This window comes from Bombus fervidus, chromosome 9, assembly GCF_041682495.2.
Source record: "Bombus fervidus isolate BK054 chromosome 9, iyBomFerv1, whole genome shotgun sequence".
In the NCBI taxonomy this organism is placed as follows: Eukaryota; Metazoa; Arthropoda; class Insecta; order Hymenoptera; family Apidae; genus Bombus; species Bombus fervidus.
The window spans coordinates 2,388,641-2,408,829 of NC_091525.1; the positions used below are offsets into that span (position 1 = coordinate 2,388,641).

Here is a 20,189-nt window from a genome sequence, read left to right on the forward strand (position 1 = left end):
ACCATTATACTTCCTTTTTCAACAATTTTATCTAGCTTTTGTATTCCATTTTACGAGAATCGTTTTGATTAATCATAAAGGAAGGATTTTCAAACCCTTGGAGCCATGGAAACAACTCTTCTTTACATTCTGCATTGGATACTTCTCGACGCTGCTGAAGAATGTGCCGAGACAGATGCCGACCCAGGAAATCCCTTTTACTATTTATTTTCTATACCTACCATGAGCGTAAGTGATTTGCATTGAATGAAGGAAAATAATAATTTAATAGTTTTTCATATTTTTTCTTCTTACAGCTGTTCGTCTATCTTTTTGCACCGCTGTGTAATCATTTGAAAGATATTGACTTTAAAGCAAATTTACGTTTGGAAAATGGTTTGAAAATATGGTCGGCTATGTACGAATGTCGTCACCCAGATACACCTTGCTTCACTACCCACTGTCGAATTAAACCACAGGCTTTATGGAGTCGTTCTTTCAAGTATTATAAGCAACATCAAATGTCAGATGATGTGTTTGTCGGAGGAAGTGAGTGAATCTACTTTATAGTATTTCGCATGGCACGATACATAATAATATATATAATAATATATTGTAGTATCGGGAATATACTACTTAATAATTTAATGATTAATGGTTTATTTACAACGAGTGGATTGATACAGATGTTGATTAGACAGGAAACGATGGTTATTTAACATGAATTAATCGCAATAACGTACTATACTTTAGACAACTCAATAATTAATTTGCAACTCTCGTCACAACGGATATAACGCTCATTCTCTCACGCGAACCATACTCTCTCGACAACGCTAGCAATTCTATATCGACAACGCAACTCGCACTCTCTAGCTTCTCGATTCACACTCTCTGACTTCTCCACTGACACCTTTTTTCTTTTTATTTGTGTTTATTTTACAATCAATTCTCGTTAGAGAATTTTAAGTAAATTTATCTGGCGTGGTACTATGACATGGTTAATAAGTGTTTATAGTATGTTTGATTCTTTTTGAATCTAGTGCTTAGGTCTAAGGTGTAATGTCTTTTTAGCCTGCGGATCTGTTCCGACGTGTCGAGTAGTTGAGTAATTAAAGAGTTTTGGTGGTTGTTAACTCTTGTGCTATGTCTATTGTTGAATTTGGATAATTCTTCTTTGACTGTGGGTATCTCGAGGTCGTGATGTATCGCTTCGTTGGTGACGCACCAAGGTGCATTTATTAGGGATCTTAAGGTTTTCGATTAGAATGGTTGAAGAATTTCTATGTTGGAATTACTTGCTGTTCCCCATAGTTGGATTCCATAGGTCCAAACAGGTTTTAATATGGCCTTGTATAATGTGATTTTACTTTGTGTGTTTAAGTTGGAACGTCGGCCAATGAGCCAGTAGAATTTTTTAAATTTTGCTTTGAGTTGTTTGGTTTTATCCAAGATATGTTGTTTCCATGTCAATCTTCTGTCCAGAGTCATGCCCAGATATCTGATTGACTCTTTATTTGGAATAGGTATATTGTTTATCGTCACCTGTGAGCAAGTTTGTTTTCGTAGCGTGAAAGTTATGTGGCTAAATTTGTTTTCGTTGACTTTGAAGCGCCATTTGTGGAACCACTCTTTCATAGAGCCGAGACCTCGCTGGAGAGTAGAGGAGGCAATTGTCGGATCTGAGTACGAGGCTAATAAGACTGTATCGTCAGCAAATGTCGCTGTGGTTATATCTGTCGAAGTTAGTAAGTCTGCAGTGTAGATATTGAACAGCAGGGGTCCGAGGACACTGCCAGCTTCTATTGGAAATGTTGAGGTTATAGCGTCTAAGTGTTTTACCATGAATTGTCTATTGGTTAGGTATGATTTTAGGATGGAGTAGTAAGCGTGTGATAGGATTTTCTTTAGTTTGAACAAAGATCCTTCATGCTATACTTTGTCGAATGTCTGTTGAATGTCTAGAAATATCGCAGAGCAATATTTTTTCTTTTCTAAGACTTGGGTGATTTTGTGAGTTAAACGATGAATTTCCTCTATCGTAGAATGTTACTTTCGGAAACCGAATTGGTGATCTGGCAGTGTTTTTAGATCCTCTAAAAGTGGAAGCAGTCGTATCATTAGCATCTTCTCGAATAGTTTGGACAAGGTGTGCAAAAGACTAATTGGGCGATAAGAGCTGGTTTCATGTATTGGTTTTCCAGATTTGGGAATGAGAGTAATCAATGATATTTTCCAGGACTTGGGATAGTATTGAAGGTGAAGAATTGCATTAAAAATGGAAGTGATGATTGCAATCCCTTTTATGGGAAGCTCCTTAATAGCTTTGTTACTTATCAGATCATGCCCCCATGCTTTTTGGGGATTTAGACGCGAATTAATTCTATGACTTCTAGTGATAAGAAGGGCTCAATAGGGGGAGACATCTGGAAGGGAGAGTGCATGTATTCAATTATTTCATCTGGAGCAGTGGGGGAATATGGTTTGAAGACGTTAGTTAGGTGACTGGTAAGCAAATTAGCTTTTTGTGTAGGGCTACGCGCCCATCCACCTTGCAGACAGCGAATTGGAGGGATTGTTAGCGGAGGACGAGGGAGTTTCTTGGATGCCTTCCATAGTGAGTAGTTAGAGTCAGCTGTGGGAGATAGATTGGCAAGGTATTTTTGAAAACAGTCGTTTCTATAGTTTCTAAGGGTTTTAGTGAGTTTTCTTGTTACATTATTTAGCTTGCGCTTGTCGTCGGGTGTTCTATGACTCTGCCATATTCTTCTAAGTCTGCGTGTTTCTTGATTTTTTTAAATATGTGGTGGGAATATTCGTGTTTATTGTCGAAGCTCTTCATAGGTGTGGAAGAGCGAATAGCGTTTACTATGCTGGTGTTTAGGTTTTCGGCAGCTGCTTCTATATCTTCGTTTGTTTATAGGCGAATGGAAGCTGATGTATGATTGAAGATTTCCCTAAAGAGTTGCCAGTTGGTGAGTTGGTTGTGAATAAAGCCATTAGGTAGATTTTCAATAATTGTTGAGTTAATTATTGCTATTACGGGTGAATGATCCGAAGAGAGTTCCACAGAAGATTTGATTTGAACATATCTTGACGAGATGTTTTTGGTTATGAAGAAGTTTAATAGGTCAGGTAGTTTGTTATTGTCAGTGGGCCAGTAAGTAGGTTTGTTTGTACTGAGGTAATTAAGTCTGTTGATGCTTATACTGTTCAATAGATTTTTACCTCTTACTGTAATAAATGCTGCCCCATTGGGTATGTTTGGCGTTGTAGTCTCCTCCTGTTGTGAGTTTATTGCCGAGGTCTTCGAGAAAGTTATCGAAGTCCTCTTTAGAGATAGAATGTCTAGGAGGGCAGTATACTGCTGACGTGGTGATTGGACCATGCCAATCTTCTATTGCTACGTTTGTGGCTTGGAGGTAGTTCTTCTGGAATGATGGAAGCTCATAATGTTTTATGCTGATTTTTATAATAATTCCGATGTCGCCATGGACTTTTCCGCTGGGATGTTGGGTATGATAAAAGTTATAGCCATTTATTTTTAGGTAATTTTTATCGATGAAGTGGGTTTCAGATATGAGCATTACATCAATTTCTTGTTGTTTTAAGAAGAGTTCTAATTCGTATTTGTGCTGAGCTAGACCGTTGGCATTCCAAAGAGCTATGTGTAATGGTTTTATTTTACGTCGCAGTGTAGTTTGCTCACAAGGAGTGCAAGCAGTGATAGCAAGCTTTTAAATTGCTCTGATTGTTGTTCGATTAATTTTTCGAGCCTATAGAGGTTATTCGTGCTTTGTGGACTGGGAACTGGGACTGAAATATTTTGGGAATGTTCATTATGGATTATCGGTCTGCTTCATACTCCTTGAACTACCTGAGCATAGGAGATTGAAGTAGATAGTTTTTGTGGGCTGGGTGTTGGAATCGTGAGGTCCTTTACTCTGGGCTTGGCGTACTTGTTGTTATATAAGGTTTTGTAGGTTGAGCAGCCTTTGTAGTTCGCACAGTGGATACATTTCGCAGGAGTTTCTGCCGATTTAGTGCATTAGTCTGTAGAATGAGGACCTGTACATTTGGCGCAGCAGTAATTACGGTTGCAATATTTTTGCGTGTGGCCGTATCTTTGCCATCGTTTACACTGAACTATCTCTTTTTTTGTAAAAGGTGGTTCGAATTTTATTACCGAGTTCATTAATCGGTTGATATTATATATTTCTTTGTTGTTTGATTTTTGTTTTATATCAACAAAGAATAAAGATAGTGGGTTTTTCGTGATTCTGTGTCTTATATTGCTGATATTGGTAACTTCATGGCCAAGATTTTGGAGTTCGTATTTCAGTTCGTCTAGGTTAGCAGAGTGGTGAATGTTGCGTAGTACCACTCGAAAGGGTCTTTCTTGTTTCAGTTGATAAGTGTGGAATGTAGCGTTCAGGGTTTTTAGGAACTTTGTTAGTTTTCTATAGGAGTCTGGGTTAGTCGGCAGAATTTTAACCGGATTGTTTTTAATTTTTAGTTGATAATCTTCTTTGTTGATGTCTTTCTCGATGGACTTGATCATTGTTTGAATATCGATGACGTCATCGATGAAGATTGGTGGGGGAGGAGGAGTTTGCTTTTGTTGGGTTGGTTATGTTTCTATTACATCCATAGTGTCGTGTGTGGATTCTAGTAGTTCGGATCTGTTGTAAGTGGAGATGTTTATATTTTTGTTGGGCGAGTCTAGCTTGCGTTTTTTGTTGTCATTTGTATGGTTTGGAAGGTGGGACAGTTTGTCCTTTTGCCACGGAGAAGGGAGAATAAAGCGGTTATAGCTTTGTTCGAGTGAGCTAGTTCCAGATGTTTGGGTCATCTTCGAGCTAGTTAATTCAAATTGAAATAACTAGTCGAGAGGCTATGATTCGGATTGGAGATTAGAAGAGTTTGATTGTTCACTATTAAGTTTAGAAACACTCGTTTTATTTTGATTTCACATCACTTTCGACGGAGGGTCGTCACTTGTACTGTGAACTGCACTAGGCACTAGACACACGCGTGTTCACGCTTCGGCAGTCGACGGCTGAATGTCCACTGACACTGATTCTGAATTTGTTTCTCTGCCTTAGCATCCCTTTTGTCCCTTTGTCTTAGTCTCGCCACGCACGTAACCGCTCGTGGCCAGAGTCACGTAGGTCTTTTTTCTATGAAACTCTGCAGCTAAAGGACCGACGACACATTGATGGGCGTGTCGGCACCTCGGCTCGCGACATTGTTTATGGTTTACCCGATATTTTTAGGCCTTTTTGTCCACGATACTACAATATATTATTATAATAATAATAATACATATAATAATATACATATATATTATTGAAAATATTTCTTAGACGTGGAAAGTCCACCGAGTCAATCTGTTAGTGCGTTTTCTGATCAAAGTGCAGACAAGGCTTCAACGAAACAGTCGAACGATGATGTAAGTATAAAACATTGTTTTAGGATCGAAATTATGATAATTATGATTTATATTATTTTCAGAACATTTGGGTATCGTCGCCAAAGGACACTGTTTTTCCAGAAACAATCCCCGAGGAGAGCTCTGGTGCCGAGGATGAACACGTAGTGAGTATCTAGAATAAGCAGCTTCCTCTTAATTTCACTTTGATCGATAAAATAATAGAATGAACGTATCAGGTGATCTTCAGATTACCGTCCCTCAGCGAATCGGAAAAAGCACTAGACGGGGTAAGGAAGATTTCGAATTCTATTATTTCGTTAAAATGCTAATTATTCGGACACACTAATATTAGTCCTCTGGCATTGAAAATTTATAGTAACGATGTCAAAATACACGATTCGTGCATTATTATTTCAGGGAGAAGCCAGTATCTTTCATGTAGCTATGGGCAGGGCAACTGGTTTCTCAAAGTTAACGATAGAACAGGTTACAGCAATTTCGGCATTGGATACTTGCAGACAATACCAGGAGAGATCAACGGTCACAGGGTTAGACAATTTTTATAAATAGGTTCATTAGGTTCAAAGGTTTCGATAGGTTATCATTGAAGTTTCACTATAGTATGACGTAACAGAAGATTCATTTTTTAGAGATACGGAGAAAGAAAAAGAGGATCAGCCTCATAAAACAGAAAAAGAAGCGCAAGACACGTCGAAAATGAAAGGTTCTGTGCAGCAACGAGGTCCTACCGATTCAAGTGGTGTAGGGTTAACAAGTAGTTGTGCTGCTATCGATGGAGACGTTCGAGCCGCTACTTTCCTCGATGTAGCTGTGCTTAGGTGCCTTTTTGTTCCTCAATGGCAGGAAGAAGGTGTATATTGGGCTCTACAATTTTTATACTATAGGTAATTATTTACCGAAGCGCTTTGCATATTTAGAATTACATTATATAAAAAAAAAAATTGTCTATACAGATTACGTATGATGAACGAAGAAACATCAGTACAACAGATGCCACGTCGCCGTAGTAATTCTTTACCCATACCTAAGATAGAAGTGTCGATTTATCAAAGTCCGGAAAGTAAAAAGAAAGATGTATCGAAGGATTTTATGGAAGTACCGGAAGTTCGAGACGTCACTTTGTTAACTGGTACATGGAAATATTTCTTAGCTTTCTTCTGAAACTTCGAACCTTGTGCTTCTGTTTCACCTATCACAGGTCACGATGGTGATACAAGTCACACAAGACGAGCCAGCGAGAAATCAAAGAAAAGAATGAAAATGGCTGACCTCAAAGCATTTGTCGAAACAAAATTGTTATCGAAATCTGAAAAAGCGCTTGAAAAAATTGGTCAAGATGATTCGAAAATGCTATTCGATCAGGTAATAAATTACACAAAATTCTCAATCATGGACTACCTAAGACAATAATAGAAATCAATCGTATTTCCAGGACAGCCATAGAAGCCTCGACACGGGGGATGATAATTTAACAAGACCTACTTCGACAGCGTCGAAAATCTTTGAAGCGAAGGACATTGATCGTATGAAACATCCAACGAATTTGATAAAAGGAAAAAGCATGCCAAGTTTAAGGTACGCAGTACGGGTTCAAAGTAAAACTAAACATATGTCGAAATATTCAGTTTTACAAGAACTTCTTCTCTTTGACTATAAGTTTTTCTTCTTGTTCATTCGTACTCACATACACCGATATTCAATTTCTTATTTTATAGCATAACATTGCAGTTCCAAATTTCTTACGAATCCTCGTCTTAGCATTTTTAATTAATTTCAACTTTCTACCTAGTAATTTATATGTATGTGCGTACGTATGAATTTTTAGTTATGTTGTCAGTAATATAAGCAATCAAATTCAACAACTATTTTATGCTACAAAGAACAAGCATTTTTTAGATAAATAATTGTTCTCTTTGAACGTAGATTATAATCAGTGTTGGGTAGCATATCGTGTACATATTGACTTCTAATATCAATTCTACACAAAAATGGCATCTATCTTTTAACTAGTTGCTAAAAGTTCACTGTCTAGACACATTTTACTTATCTATCATATATTTATCGGATTTACAGATCTACAGTAGAAGCATTAATTTGTCGATATAGATATTGCTATTTTAGATAGATGCCAGTTTTATTTTTTATTTACGATAGTTTTTAATATTTGTAGGCTAAGTAATGTATTACGCTCATTTTCATTATTTCTTGCAATTATTATTAGCACGATCATAAATCATAATAGAATTAGAATAAATTAGCAGTTTATTAATTTTATATTTATTATTATTGCCGATATAGGTATTATTGTTATATAATGTTTCATCTTCCAAGCGTACTTTGAAATTTAATTTTCAGGCATCCCTTTTTCTAATTTCTAATAAGATTTTCGATTGAAACATTTCCTTAGGAAGTTGTAAATGCATCCTTTGTTAACTTGTATTTTAGCAGCTATTTCAAGTCATAGATTTCAGAAAGAAAAGTTCATTTTTTACCCAACACTGACAATTATTTTTCAGCTATACCTAAATTCTTATAGATAATCCCAAAACTATGTTATTCTAATGAATACGCAGATTCTTCATGACGGTACAAATCGAAAAATCATTATGCAGGATATTAAAAAATTCAGTTCAAAAAAAGACTACGAAACTTCGATTTTTACCCGTATAAAGAATTTGTCTACTTTCATTCGTAACACAGTTTTGTTCATTCTGCATAATTTGATAAGTCCTTGGTTAAAACTTATGCGTAATGTGTTTCTCTGTGTGTCTCTCTCTTCTCTCTCTCGTTCGCCTTTTCACCCCTGAACTCGTACTCAGCTGCTTGATTAACGAGCTGACCGCGGGAGGGTAAGTCATCAACGTCACTCGGAGGAAGTTCCGTACTGCAGCTCGGTTTACACGCTTCTTTTACGAGCTTCCTGCTTCCGGTAGGGCGCACAATTATCCTTTAAACACACACCACGCCCTAGCCGCCTTGGCACGTTAGCCAGAAACAACGGATACCGTAAACACGCCATTTCTCGCGCTTATTTTTCAAACTTATCCCTCATAAGGACCAACAATTACGATATTAAGAATCACCGATCGATCATATGTCTTACGCCCACTTACTGGCTGCAATTTACTACGATACTTAATTCCTAGTCACGTTTAAACATTAATGTCAGTATACATAACTTTTAACGTGGAAGTTTACAATACGAATAGGTACAGGTTGTACATTTTAAGCGCGTTTCAATCGAATATATTCCAATTACATTAATGTGTAAAATAATTAACGCTTTGTACAACAATTCATTCGAAATCGCCTTTATCTGTTTTATAACTTTTTTAATTGCATGACTAAAGAATAATACATCGTTCATAATCTTTGTACTCTTGAGTTTGTAGAATTTTGCCAAAACTTTGTTCACTAATTACAGAATATTCTACATACGACGTTTACTACTGAATCTAGAATAGGTTCATCAGGGGCTTAGATTTTTTCAACTACGTTCTATTTGCTACTAGAAATTGTGCAAGCGTATATGTTTCGGGCCGTATAATATAGCAGAAGATTCAATTTGTGATACAACCGGTAAGAGCATATATACATATACATTTTCTACATATATCATCAATACGATTCTCTATTAAATTAAATTTTAACCAGAAAACTTGTATTTCGTACGTTCAAATTTTTATTTCGAAGACGTCATTCTTCTCACCGGCTGTATCACGAGTCCCATTGCACATTGTACACAACGGTACGATCTTACCCTTGGCAAATTACTCCATATTCTTCCATCACATATATTTAAAAGTCACAAAAGTATTCAATTTCACAATATCAAGATCGGGAAAACGTACACAGTAAAATATGGTTAAGGAACACATCGAGCATGCAACGTGGAATGGCAAACGCACTGAAGTAGATAAGAACCTTAGAGGTCAGACCGTAGTGCTTGGCTAGGACTCACAGTGTCCGATGGCATGGAGAGAGTTGATAGAAATATCTACTATATCCGGTTTCTGATGAGTCGTATTTTGTAGGTACGTCGGTGATACTCGTATCGAGAGGAAACAAAGTCGATTTTATAGTCAGTCGTACACCGCACCGAACCCTATCATCACTGTCACAGAACACACGCCTACTCCATCCCCAGATTACATGAAGCGACAGGTAATAAACATCATAGCTTACACTAAATTTGTATACTTATAGTGATCGTAAATAAGGCTATTTTATTACTATTATTTCATTATTTCTGTAGTTTGTACGAAATTATACAATTACATAGATATTATTATGGTGTCCTTTATAGGGTTCAATCGATAGTCAATTAGATGCTATCAGTATGCACGGTAGCCGTTTAGATTTTGAAAGGAAACCCAGTCTTACACGGTCGCAGACAGATTCTAATATTACTTATGCCAGCGACGAAATACCGGAAGCACCTGGCTCCTGTTGTTACATCACCAAAGAAGGCGATATCGATCTGCAAGTTGTTTTAAAAGTTGGTACTGTTTTATTACACAGCATAGTTTTGTTTTTATCTAATGTTATTAGATTAATTACTAATGGCATTTTTAATCTTTTACTAGGCCGTACACTCGGTCGCCTTGAGGGATAGCAATTGTTGCACCTTACGAGTGTGTGAAAATATATTAAATTTAGTGGAGCTTTTAATAGATATGGGAGTGATGAAGCAGTGTCTTCGTGACGAAATTACGGGTAGCATAGCTGGTGAATACAAAATGTCTCGTAGTATAATACATACGTTACATTTACATAAGCCTTTTTATTACAATCTTTTATATTATTTCATTTCTTTATCGAACACTTTGCCAGAATCTGCAACGGCAGCCGAAAAAACGGAAAGCGGAAAAAAGAAAGAGTCTCCTGAGAACGAGCAAGAATACCGACAAGATCTTTCGGAGGAGTCCAAATTTTCATCTCACAATCTTTTGATGAATTGCGTGATCAGAGTACTGAAACATTTAGGCTGTCCACACGGCTGCTCGGACAGAATACGTGGACCGCAGACGGATTTCTGTCGATCTCAGGGACAAACGATTCTCAGCAAATTGCATCGAGCCAGTTCGAAGCAATTTTCTCGGTTCCTGAGAACAATGATGCGGGAACAACCGATATCGGAGATTTTGGAATTCTTTCATGCATTCGTTGGATTCTGCGTGGATCCAAGTTCGTTATTATCTCCACTTAGTGAGTAAATCGAGAGGAACGAACAATGGCACGGTGCACGCTTTCGATATTTCATTCCATTGCAAAAATGCTTATAAATAAAATGTCGATTATAATTGGTGTGAAGCTCCAAATTAATTTTCAAACACAATTAAAAAAGATTCGTCGTGTCCACGATGTTGCAATATTTTTGCAATATTTTATATACGCATTGTATTGATTATTTTGTTACTCTTGATTTTCAATATTAGCAAGAATTTAACTTGATAGAGGAGACTTAGGATGCTTTGTGGTTGGTAGATCAGAAACGAGGATGCAGCAAATCACCAGAAATCGGCTCGCAAGGAGGATACGCGACGAATTTTGGTGCTAATTTTATGGGAACTACCGGAGCTGGTGGTGGTACTGGTAATTCCTCTGCGACAGCTGCTGCCGGTACCGTAGCTACAACAACTACCGGAACTGCAGCAGGATCGTACGGGCTTAGTAGTCACGGTGCTCGTGGCATAGAAGGCCACATTTTCAATTATGTTTTCAAAGCCCTAGTTACACGATTCATAAAATCGCTCAAGGAGTTAAAGTCACAAGAAAACATAAGTTTGTACTGCGATCTTCGACAATTTATGTCATACGTTAAAGAAGTCCATGGAGGTGCTTTTCGCCGTGTCGCTCTAAGTGGAATCTTAGACTCTGCCGATCGACCTAACAAGCGATGTAACAGCAATGTTCAAACTACACGTGTTATTAGGTAAAGAAAGCTGCAAATATATTTTCTAAAGCACGTGAAAAGAGATTAAAAAAATAATAGAGAATGAAAATGTGTGAACACTTTCAGGCATATACATCAATCTGATTTGGAGGAACACGCAGATATCGGCGGGGATACTTGTTACACCGTGGACGATAGAGGTACCAGGAAATTCCTTTTCAAAAAACGGAGTACGTCTTCAACTTGTGCAGTATGTACATCGAATTAAATATATTATTATATTATCACTGATTCTTCATTTTGATAATGTAGTTTACATTTATGCAGAGTCTTCTTGAAACGGAACTAAGCGAAGAGAATGCAAAGATTAGTCAAAGTCCTCTGGGAAATTTGAGGAAAAAGCATCACATACTTACTCCACGACAAAGTGAACGTAATTTAGGAATAGAATCGTTGAGTTCTGGGAAAATTCGAAAATCTACTCGCTTTCAAATCGGTGGCATAGGTAGAAATTATTAATGTTTCTACTTTCTACTATTAATAAAGCAATAATAATAAATTAATAAAAACTAACTATGTACAAAATTATTATGAGCATATAAAATTTCAGTCAATTGGTTTCGAAGGGAATATGGTAGAACTGATTCTACTGATAGTCACGAAAGTAGCGAATCTCCAACAGACGGTAATTTCGTTAGGCAATCCAGTTTTCATTATGGTCATCATCGTAGTGGATCTAGGTCGGGACGTGGGTGAGTCCGTTTCCGTAAAGAACTACAAACTCGATTAAATTCGAAAATTTCTTTCTACGTACGTACGTATATAGAATACTTCAGAACTAGAGATTTATAGTACAGGAAATACTATGGAAAGTTATTAAATTTTATCTTACCTTTTGGTATTAGCTTTTAATATAAAATTTTAAGGTTTCATTGTAATTACAAACATTCTATTTACATAGCGTTGGCCTAACTTTGCAAAAAGCAAAACGTCGAATGGAAGATCAGTTGAATAAAATTGGTTTCGGGAAGAGTAAGAAAAAGGAAAGTCTAGAAGAGGTACCAGGAAGCTGTAAGTGATCGACAGATTGTTCCGTAATTTTCTGTCGTGTTTTCAAATTTACCTAAAATACGATTGTACTGCAAATAGATTTCAGCAGAAGAAATTCTATGGAATTTGGTGAAGCTTCTAGGGAATCTGAATTCGTAGTGTTGAAAGAGAGAAGGCTGGTACCCCGTAATGCCGTCTACGATGGAATGCTAAGATTCTCATTCTTATTGGAGACATGCCAACCGGGTTCGGTTCCTGATCACTATCTTATGGCGGCAATCTTAGATCTTGTAAAAATATTTTATTTTTTACAATATTAAATCAATCTTAAACTTTAATCGTCGAAGAAATCACTGATTTTTTATATATTCGAAGTAATTAACATTAAGGAAATCGCCATATATGTATTTTTCTGTAGCCTTATGCCCCAGTGGTCGCACGAGCTTCTTTGTTATTGGAATGTGCCCATTTTGTTCATCAATGTAACAAAGGGCAATGGCCAACCTGGATGAAAGTAAACTCTCCTCTGTTTCGTCCATCGGTTCCCATTAATAATCGAAATGCATCTACAGTGCTGTCCAAAATTCACATATTGCAACGTACTGCTGGAAAATTATTTTATCAATGGGCAGAGGTACCTGATAAGTATTGATATTCACGCAGAAGAAACAAATCTTTATGAAGAAGAATACATTCGATAATACGCGTATTTAACAGGCTCTTGGAACAAGATTAGAAGAATTACTGTTGGAAGATAAGCAAAACGCCGATCAAATGATCGCAATTGTATCTGATGAAAATAAACAAAGAGATTTAATTATCGAAGACGAGGAGGAAGATTTCCTCGACGAAGGTAATTTTATACATAATCTTAAGATACAATTGCAAAAGAATTGAGAAAGGATAAGTAAGGAGAAACGTTCATCGTTGTTTCAGCTAGCATAAATGGCTATGGATCTCAATGTCCAATGGCGTTACGCCTTACAGCTTGTATTCTACTACTGGAAGTGACAGCGTTTTTAAGAGAAACTTACCAAACTTTGCCAAAATTTAATAAACTTTTAACAAAAGAACGACCACCACCTTGGGAGAGAATGTACAGCAGAGAGGCAAATCGACGATGGAGCATGGCACTTTCCTCGATGGGACATTCCCAAACTTCGGCTCAAAGTCTTCAATCGATCGTAGGTGATCGTGAAGTAGCTCGTAAGTATAACAAGATCCTGTCTTATTTATGCTTCGTTTCCTTTAATTTAACTCTTGCAAATTATATTTTAAGCGGAACGCAAGATCAGTTTCGTGCTTTACGAACCTGATAATGAGTCGGAAGGTAGTAGTAAATCAACTGTTACTATCCAAGGAGAGGATTTTCAAGGTGCTGAGAAAGACAAGGCCAAACGAGTGCAGCCACCTCAAAGTCGACCGTTTCTCCTTCGTCGTGGGACGGCGGAAAATGCAACTGGTTCGTTTAAAAAGCGAAGTTTGAAACTCAGACGTGGTACCAAAGAAGGCAAAGATACAGAATGTGAGGCTTGTAAGTATACTCTGAAAATATGTTCTAATCCCTATAAATTCTGGTGTGTTGGATAAAAATATTAATCTTCGTTAGATACGGTAAAACGGACAGATTCGATACAGTCGAAGAGAAAAGTGAGTTCACTGTCGGATAAAAGCGACACCTCCGAGCCTGGTTTCGGAGGTGAAGTCAGCGGAGAAGAATCTCCGGGAATTCCCGTCGACGATCAACTACCGGAGAGTCCCAGCGACAGCAACGAAACGGACGAGACGAATAAAAATTTCCCATGGATGAAAGTCTTGATACAGTTCACCAATTCGTTCAACTTTTATTGCTCTCATCAGAACTTTTGCCATCCGTATTGTCACCGGCGTCAAATGCGGGCGTGTAGCAGGTTGATGAAGTCTATAAGGAAAATTTATGGAGAAGAATTTGGGATCCTCAATGGTACAGGAATGTTTGACTTTGATACTGATAAAAAGGAAGCGAGTAAAAAGGAGAAGCGCAGCCGGAAGGTTTCGGAACAAGCGAGTACTCAAGTGTCGCCTGTGCGTAGAAAGGATAGCGTAGGGAAAAAATACAAGTAATTCTTATACTATTTTCTATACAGAGATATAATTAAATATGAAATCCAAGTATTTCTATTTCTTAAACAGGATTGAGAAGAACATGGATGGATCTCAGTCGGGTAGACTGGCTCAACGAGATTCGTCAAAGGATTTGGCTGATCAAGATTCAGAGAAAGGGAAAGAATCTTCGAAAAAGTCGGCAGATCCTGATAGAGAAAATTCACCGATTCTGAAATATTTAAGAACTCAAGTGAAGGACATATTTCATGCACCGCTGGCTACTTTAGTGAAAGGTGCGGTAGTAATGACCGAGGAATTATTCGTGGACGTTCTACCCGTTGCGTGGGAACTTTTGTTAGAATCGAACCAAGAAGTTGCAGCTTCCGCCGCATCGCTTTTCATAGTCGGGGCTGTGCGTGCTCCTAACCAAGCCAGCGAATTGATGCACCATGGTCTTCGGCATAGTAGCACGAGCGTACGAATAAACGCGATACTAAGGTTTCAAGTGTTATGGAAGCTACGATATCAAGTTTGGCCACGTATGGAAGAAAACGCTCATCTCACGTTCAAGGTTCCTCCACCTGGCATAGAATTCACGTTACCCTCGCCAAAAATCGGTATCGAGTCATTGCCTGTCGTGGATCCACCTTGGATGCCACAAGTAAAAACAAAGGTGGAGGAAGTGACTATTAACCAGGAACATCATGTAAGCCTGAAATAAGCGTTGAAATTGTAGAACACCTTAGAATTAGAATTTTCAGTAGATTAAGTAGAATTTACTACAACTATTACTTAGAGGTCCCTGGTGACGGCAACGAAAACTCGTAAGAAGCAACAAACTGAACTCATAAAAAGGGCTTTGCAGGCACAAGACGACAAGAAACGCGAAGAAAGGGAAAACTTTTTGATCACTACCATACCGATTACCGTGCAAGCAGCATACGAGCCCAGCCCTGTTGGGGATGATCATGACGAAGGTAATGCCAAGTACTTTTTCTAACCCTCGAAACTCGGTCAATGCGATAAACGATCGCACTGAATTCCCGTCCCTACATTTAAAAATCTCATATCTCTGTAGGAAATGTTGGGGACGAAGATGGTGGCGAAACTATACAAAGAAACACGTCTCATCATGGCCAATCTGCACCTTCGTTATTCCCTTCTTCCTTATGCTCTGCAATCGTACAAATAATTCATCTACTTGACGATGCCGCCGTTTCAGACGATGGAAGCGCTGTTTACGAAGTTGCATATCAAGTAAGCGATTTGATTAGTCGTATGACAAATATTTTTAATAAAAAATATGGGATGGTGTTCTTAATTTTACTATAGGTAATCTGGAATTGTTTGGTAGAAGATAGTGCACTATTCCTGCGTTACGTTTTGGAACGTCTAACCAGAGAGAAGCAGGAATTGATGTTTAAAATCTTGCGACATCTTATTCGGTTTGTGCCGAAGCTCCCTCAACAGGCTGCTTTTGCTTTGTATAATTACATCATTGGATATGTTATGTTTTATGTACGTTCTCCGCACGAAGAAGGACAAAAATTGATTGGAACAGCGCTTTCGATTCTATGGATGGTAAGTAAATTTAAATTAAAATTCGAATCGAGGAGCTCTAAGAACGTTTGTTCTTTACAGGTTGTGCATAGCGTCCACGGAATAATGTTCAAAGATTTGAAGCAAATATTACGGAAGGAACAGTGTGATGCTTCGATTTTGCTAACCGCGAACGTCCCATCTGCGAAAAGAATCGTAGTTCACGGTCCTCAAGATCCAGACGCAGGAGGAATTCCCTCGCAGTTTCCGGTGCAGGAAGACACGCAATTTTGCCAGATACTGCAAGAATCTTTAGACTTTTTTAGTATCGAGGAATCGAAACAACGGGAGTATTTCCTCGTTGACTACAAAACACGTTTGTACTAATCACATCTTTCTATAATTCCACCTCGTGATTTACGATTATTTTCTTCACGCGATTACGATTTGCGTTCCAGATCAAATTCGCAATCCCTCATCGTACGTTCGAGATTACTATTTCTTTAAAGGTAGATCGCAATTTTCGGAAATCGAATTGGTTCACATGAAACCAGAGGACGCATTCAACGCTTTGCAACGTCAAGAACTCGTTCACAAGTTCGTCGAAATCGGCAAAGTCTTGTTAACGTGGGCAATCTTGAAAAATGTCGACATGGTAGTCCAAAGAGTGGTCTTTCTTCACGAAGAACTAATGAAGCTACCTTCTTTCCCAAGAAGAGCACTGGAGGCGGATTTGGACTTGTACAAAGGCGGTGAGATTGGCAGAGTGAGTAAAGTTCTATTCTACTACATTTAATGATACAGTCTGTATATACAATGTACGTGTGTATATCATGGGAGAATTATAATTATTTCTTTCGTCAGGAGCTTCTTGGTCTAGACGTGATGCACAAATTTATGTGGGTCAAGCTGATTGCCAGGATGTTCGAAGCGATGGCAGGAAATTTTGCTTATTCAGGGGATATTCATCTGTTTCTAAACGTTTTAAACGGTGCATTGATTCTGCACAGCGAAGATTCCTGCATTTTGCGTTACGTCATAGCTACGTACATTAACGCCGCGCATAATTTCAAGAATATCTTTTCAACGAATGGCTATTTGCTGATTATGCCAACGTTGCTGCAACTGTATTCGACTCATCAGACAAATAAATTGGTGACAACTACCGTAGAGTACGCCGTTAAACAGTTTTATCTCATGAACCGAAAGCCGTTTATTCTTCAAATGTTTGGAAGCGTTTCCACCATATTGGACACGGATGAGACCAGCATTCATGGAGAAGCGCACAAGGTATATTGTGCAATCGTATAATATGACCATTGTATTCGTCTAACTTTCGAAAATTGTTTAAAGGTTCCCTCAGCGTGTCTATTTAATTTACTGTTGAGCCTGGAAACTCCATCGCCGGATCCTTTGCACATAGATGAATTGGTTAAAGAAGAAAAACCCCTAAAAGCTATCGATTTTTGTTATCATGATGAGAACGAAATGGTTACCGTGTTAGATTGTATATCTCTTTGCGTGATGGTAATAGCTTACGCTCCTGATTCCGTGAGGGGTCAACAAATGCTGGTGAGGCAAATTTAACTAGCTGTATTTAAAATATATGTTCCGTGAATATCCACGATTAACCTTCTCTAATTTAACAGACCATATTGGAAGCGATACTGCCTTGTTACGTTCAACAGATACAATCTCCGACTTACAACAAAGAAGGAAAAACCGAGAAAGAAATAATACATCAATTGGCCATAGCTGTGAAGACCTTAGTGAATAATTCCGAAGCACTCACAAAGTAAACTTTGATTTTCGATAAAAAGTTTTAGTTTCCAAGTATACATATGTCGATGCATCGAATTTTTTCAGATATTATAACGGACCGCAAAAGTCGAGCCCTGAACACAAGGGTTCTAGTCAAAGAAATTATGGCAAGGGTCCGTATTCGCCTGGTTTTGACTTCGAAGATGAAAATCAGTCTATCAAGTATATAGAACATTCTAGAGTGCGAATATTCTACGATCGAGACAACGATGATGCCGAAAATTGTCATAAAAATGAGTTTCGAGGACCACGCGATATGCTATTGAACATGGTAGGAGACTTTGTAGCTCGTTGCTCGACTCGTTTGGTAGAATTGAATAAGAAATCTCAGGATGGCAAGACGATCGAATTGTTGGACTCCAAATGCCATATAGTAAGTATTTCGTTCGCGTTTCTACCTTTTTTCCAGCGTTCTACGCGTACATTATTTTCTAATAGAATAAAAATCCAGCTTTTTAACTAAAATCTTCATTAATTAGTCTTTCAGCTATTTGGTAACTTATTTATACCATTTCTGTAGAATTTTTCATGTTTGTTATTAACATAAGAATCATATGACAAAATGAAATTGTAATATAATGGTTCGTTAATAGCGATTAGCGGACATTGCGCATAGCCTGTTAAAAATATCTCCATACGATGCGACTACGATGGGTTGTCTCGGCTTAAGAAGATACATGAACGATATTTTACCTTCGACCGATTGGTCCAGTGACGATATGAGGCCTGCACTGACAAATATTTTAAGAAGACTAGACAAAACGTTTAGTAAAATACATAAAAAAGCTTCCATCAGAGGAAGCACCGATTGGGCTGCAGCGAGCAATATTTTGAAAGGAGTTTACGAAACATTGGCCAAATGTCCTTACATCGCCCATTTCGCGTATTTAAAGGCATTATTAACCACTTGTCAGGTATCGTAATTATTTTTATCGTATATCTTTATAAATATATTAAAAATAAATTCTAAGTCAATATTTATCACAACTTAAAGTGAGTAATAATAGATAATAAACTTAGGTACTGAAGAATTAATAATAGTAGCGCAGCAATAATAAGGCGTTTAACATTTTATTAATTAGAAGCTTTAATTTATCCATAGTCGTTAATCATTGGAGATACCCCGTCGGAGTATATATCAGCTTCCTCAGCCGCTTTTATGAGTAAAATACCTCCGCAACATTTTTGCTCGACGGTGCTTCGACTGATAGCACTCTACGTTATATCTCTTGGAGAAGGATACCTACACGCTATGTTTGCAACTCAGACTCGAATCGAGAACGTGCTTCTTAATTTATTAATACCGTTGTTTCTACGCGTGGGAACTGGAAGAAAAGGTAATATTTCGGTAAAACTTTCGAAAATGCTAGAGACCGGAAAAGATATTATTATGTTCCAGATGTACCAAAGCTGAGACAGTCGGATATAAATTTTGCTTTAACCGCGGTATTAAATACTTTATGGCCACCCACCACGAAGACTGTGCCGATAACTTCACAAAATATAAAGACAACGACAGACATGAGAACGGGTAGTTTAACGTTTGTAGCGAGAGATTCAAAGACTTTAACTAAAACGTCGTTAACGTTGTATCAAATTGCCTTTCTAGGTAAGCGATCGAATGATTTTTTAATAACTTTTATACCAAACATCTACGATAGTTATTTTATCCATATTCTTCGCTTTCCTGTAGCCTTAAAAATAATGACGATATGCTTTGAAACGGAACTGAAAACCGAATGGCCAAAAATTTTACGCACAATGCGTTTGTTGAACAAACGAAACGAGGCTTCCACTTATCTCTGGAACTTTATAGAATTCGTAGTAACTCATCGAACCGCTTTGTACATTCAAATGCTACCGTTCATCGTTCATAAGATCGGTCAAGCACCCATTTCAGAGCACGAGAGAAATATGCAGACCACCATACGAGCAAAGATTAGCGGCGATACTAAAACAGTACCAAAGTCACGTGGTACTCTACTGGCTGATCTTATACACGAATTGAAGAACTTGAAAGAAGAAATAGAAGATCGAAAATTTGGTTAGTAGGACAAATTATACGATACGATCAGATCAATTTGATTTGTTGTCGATATAAGACTGGTTTATAGACGAAATACAACCAGAACCGAAGAAGAGTGTCGCGGACATGCATACTGCGACCGAAGGGCAATCTCGCACACAGAGACTATCGTTAATCGATCTTTTAACCGGGGATCTTGGAACCAGGGGTCACATGAATCATCAGTCAAATTCAAGTGGTACCATTAAAACAACACAACCGAGTCAAGTATCGGCGCCACCAAATGGTATACAAACTGCACGTGGTACGTTTTTATTACTTATCACATTCCAAATTCG

General features: G+C 37.9%; 1 protein-coding gene across 1 annotated transcript in view; it reads left to right on the forward strand.

Moving 5' to 3' along the window:
• Unc80 (unc80, NALCN channel complex subunit) overlaps nt 1–20,189 on the forward strand; it is a 29,010-nt gene that overhangs the window by 3,605 nt on the left and 5,216 nt on the right. Inside the window, exons 8-48 of the mRNA XM_072010355.1 lie at nt 81–228; nt 297–528; nt 5,346–5,431; nt 5,494–5,577; nt 5,650–5,700; nt 5,831–5,961; nt 6,064–6,318; nt 6,388–6,563; nt 6,633–6,796; nt 6,867–7,009; nt 8,254–8,283; nt 9,469–9,598; nt 9,741–9,932; nt 10,021–10,162; nt 10,268–10,642; nt 10,922–11,369; nt 11,457–11,580; nt 11,643–11,835; nt 11,941–12,082; nt 12,292–12,401; nt 12,480–12,670; nt 12,799–13,014; nt 13,098–13,233; nt 13,317–13,586; nt 13,660–13,914; nt 13,990–14,479; nt 14,553–15,171; nt 15,262–15,442; nt 15,544–15,722; nt 15,798–16,046; nt 16,107–16,380; nt 16,463–16,770; nt 16,869–17,294; nt 17,358–17,576; nt 17,654–17,799; nt 17,871–18,198; nt 18,419–18,739; nt 18,928–19,162; nt 19,225–19,434; nt 19,519–19,869; nt 19,940–20,155. Coding sequence (XP_071866456.1) covers nt 81–228; nt 297–528; nt 5,346–5,431; nt 5,494–5,577; nt 5,650–5,700; nt 5,831–5,961; nt 6,064–6,318; nt 6,388–6,563; nt 6,633–6,796; nt 6,867–7,009; nt 8,254–8,283; nt 9,469–9,598; nt 9,741–9,932; nt 10,021–10,162; nt 10,268–10,642; nt 10,922–11,369; nt 11,457–11,580; nt 11,643–11,835; nt 11,941–12,082; nt 12,292–12,401; nt 12,480–12,670; nt 12,799–13,014; nt 13,098–13,233; nt 13,317–13,586; nt 13,660–13,914; nt 13,990–14,479; nt 14,553–15,171; nt 15,262–15,442; nt 15,544–15,722; nt 15,798–16,046; nt 16,107–16,380; nt 16,463–16,770; nt 16,869–17,294; nt 17,358–17,576; nt 17,654–17,799; nt 17,871–18,198; nt 18,419–18,739; nt 18,928–19,162; nt 19,225–19,434; nt 19,519–19,869; nt 19,940–20,155 — 9,176 coding nt within the window. The remainder of the gene's footprint in view (nt 1–80; nt 229–296; nt 529–5,345; nt 5,432–5,493; nt 5,578–5,649; nt 5,701–5,830; nt 5,962–6,063; nt 6,319–6,387; nt 6,564–6,632; nt 6,797–6,866; nt 7,010–8,253; nt 8,284–9,468; nt 9,599–9,740; nt 9,933–10,020; nt 10,163–10,267; nt 10,643–10,921; nt 11,370–11,456; nt 11,581–11,642; nt 11,836–11,940; nt 12,083–12,291; nt 12,402–12,479; nt 12,671–12,798; nt 13,015–13,097; nt 13,234–13,316; nt 13,587–13,659; nt 13,915–13,989; nt 14,480–14,552; nt 15,172–15,261; nt 15,443–15,543; nt 15,723–15,797; nt 16,047–16,106; nt 16,381–16,462; nt 16,771–16,868; nt 17,295–17,357; nt 17,577–17,653; nt 17,800–17,870; nt 18,199–18,418; nt 18,740–18,927; nt 19,163–19,224; nt 19,435–19,518; nt 19,870–19,939; nt 20,156–20,189) is intronic.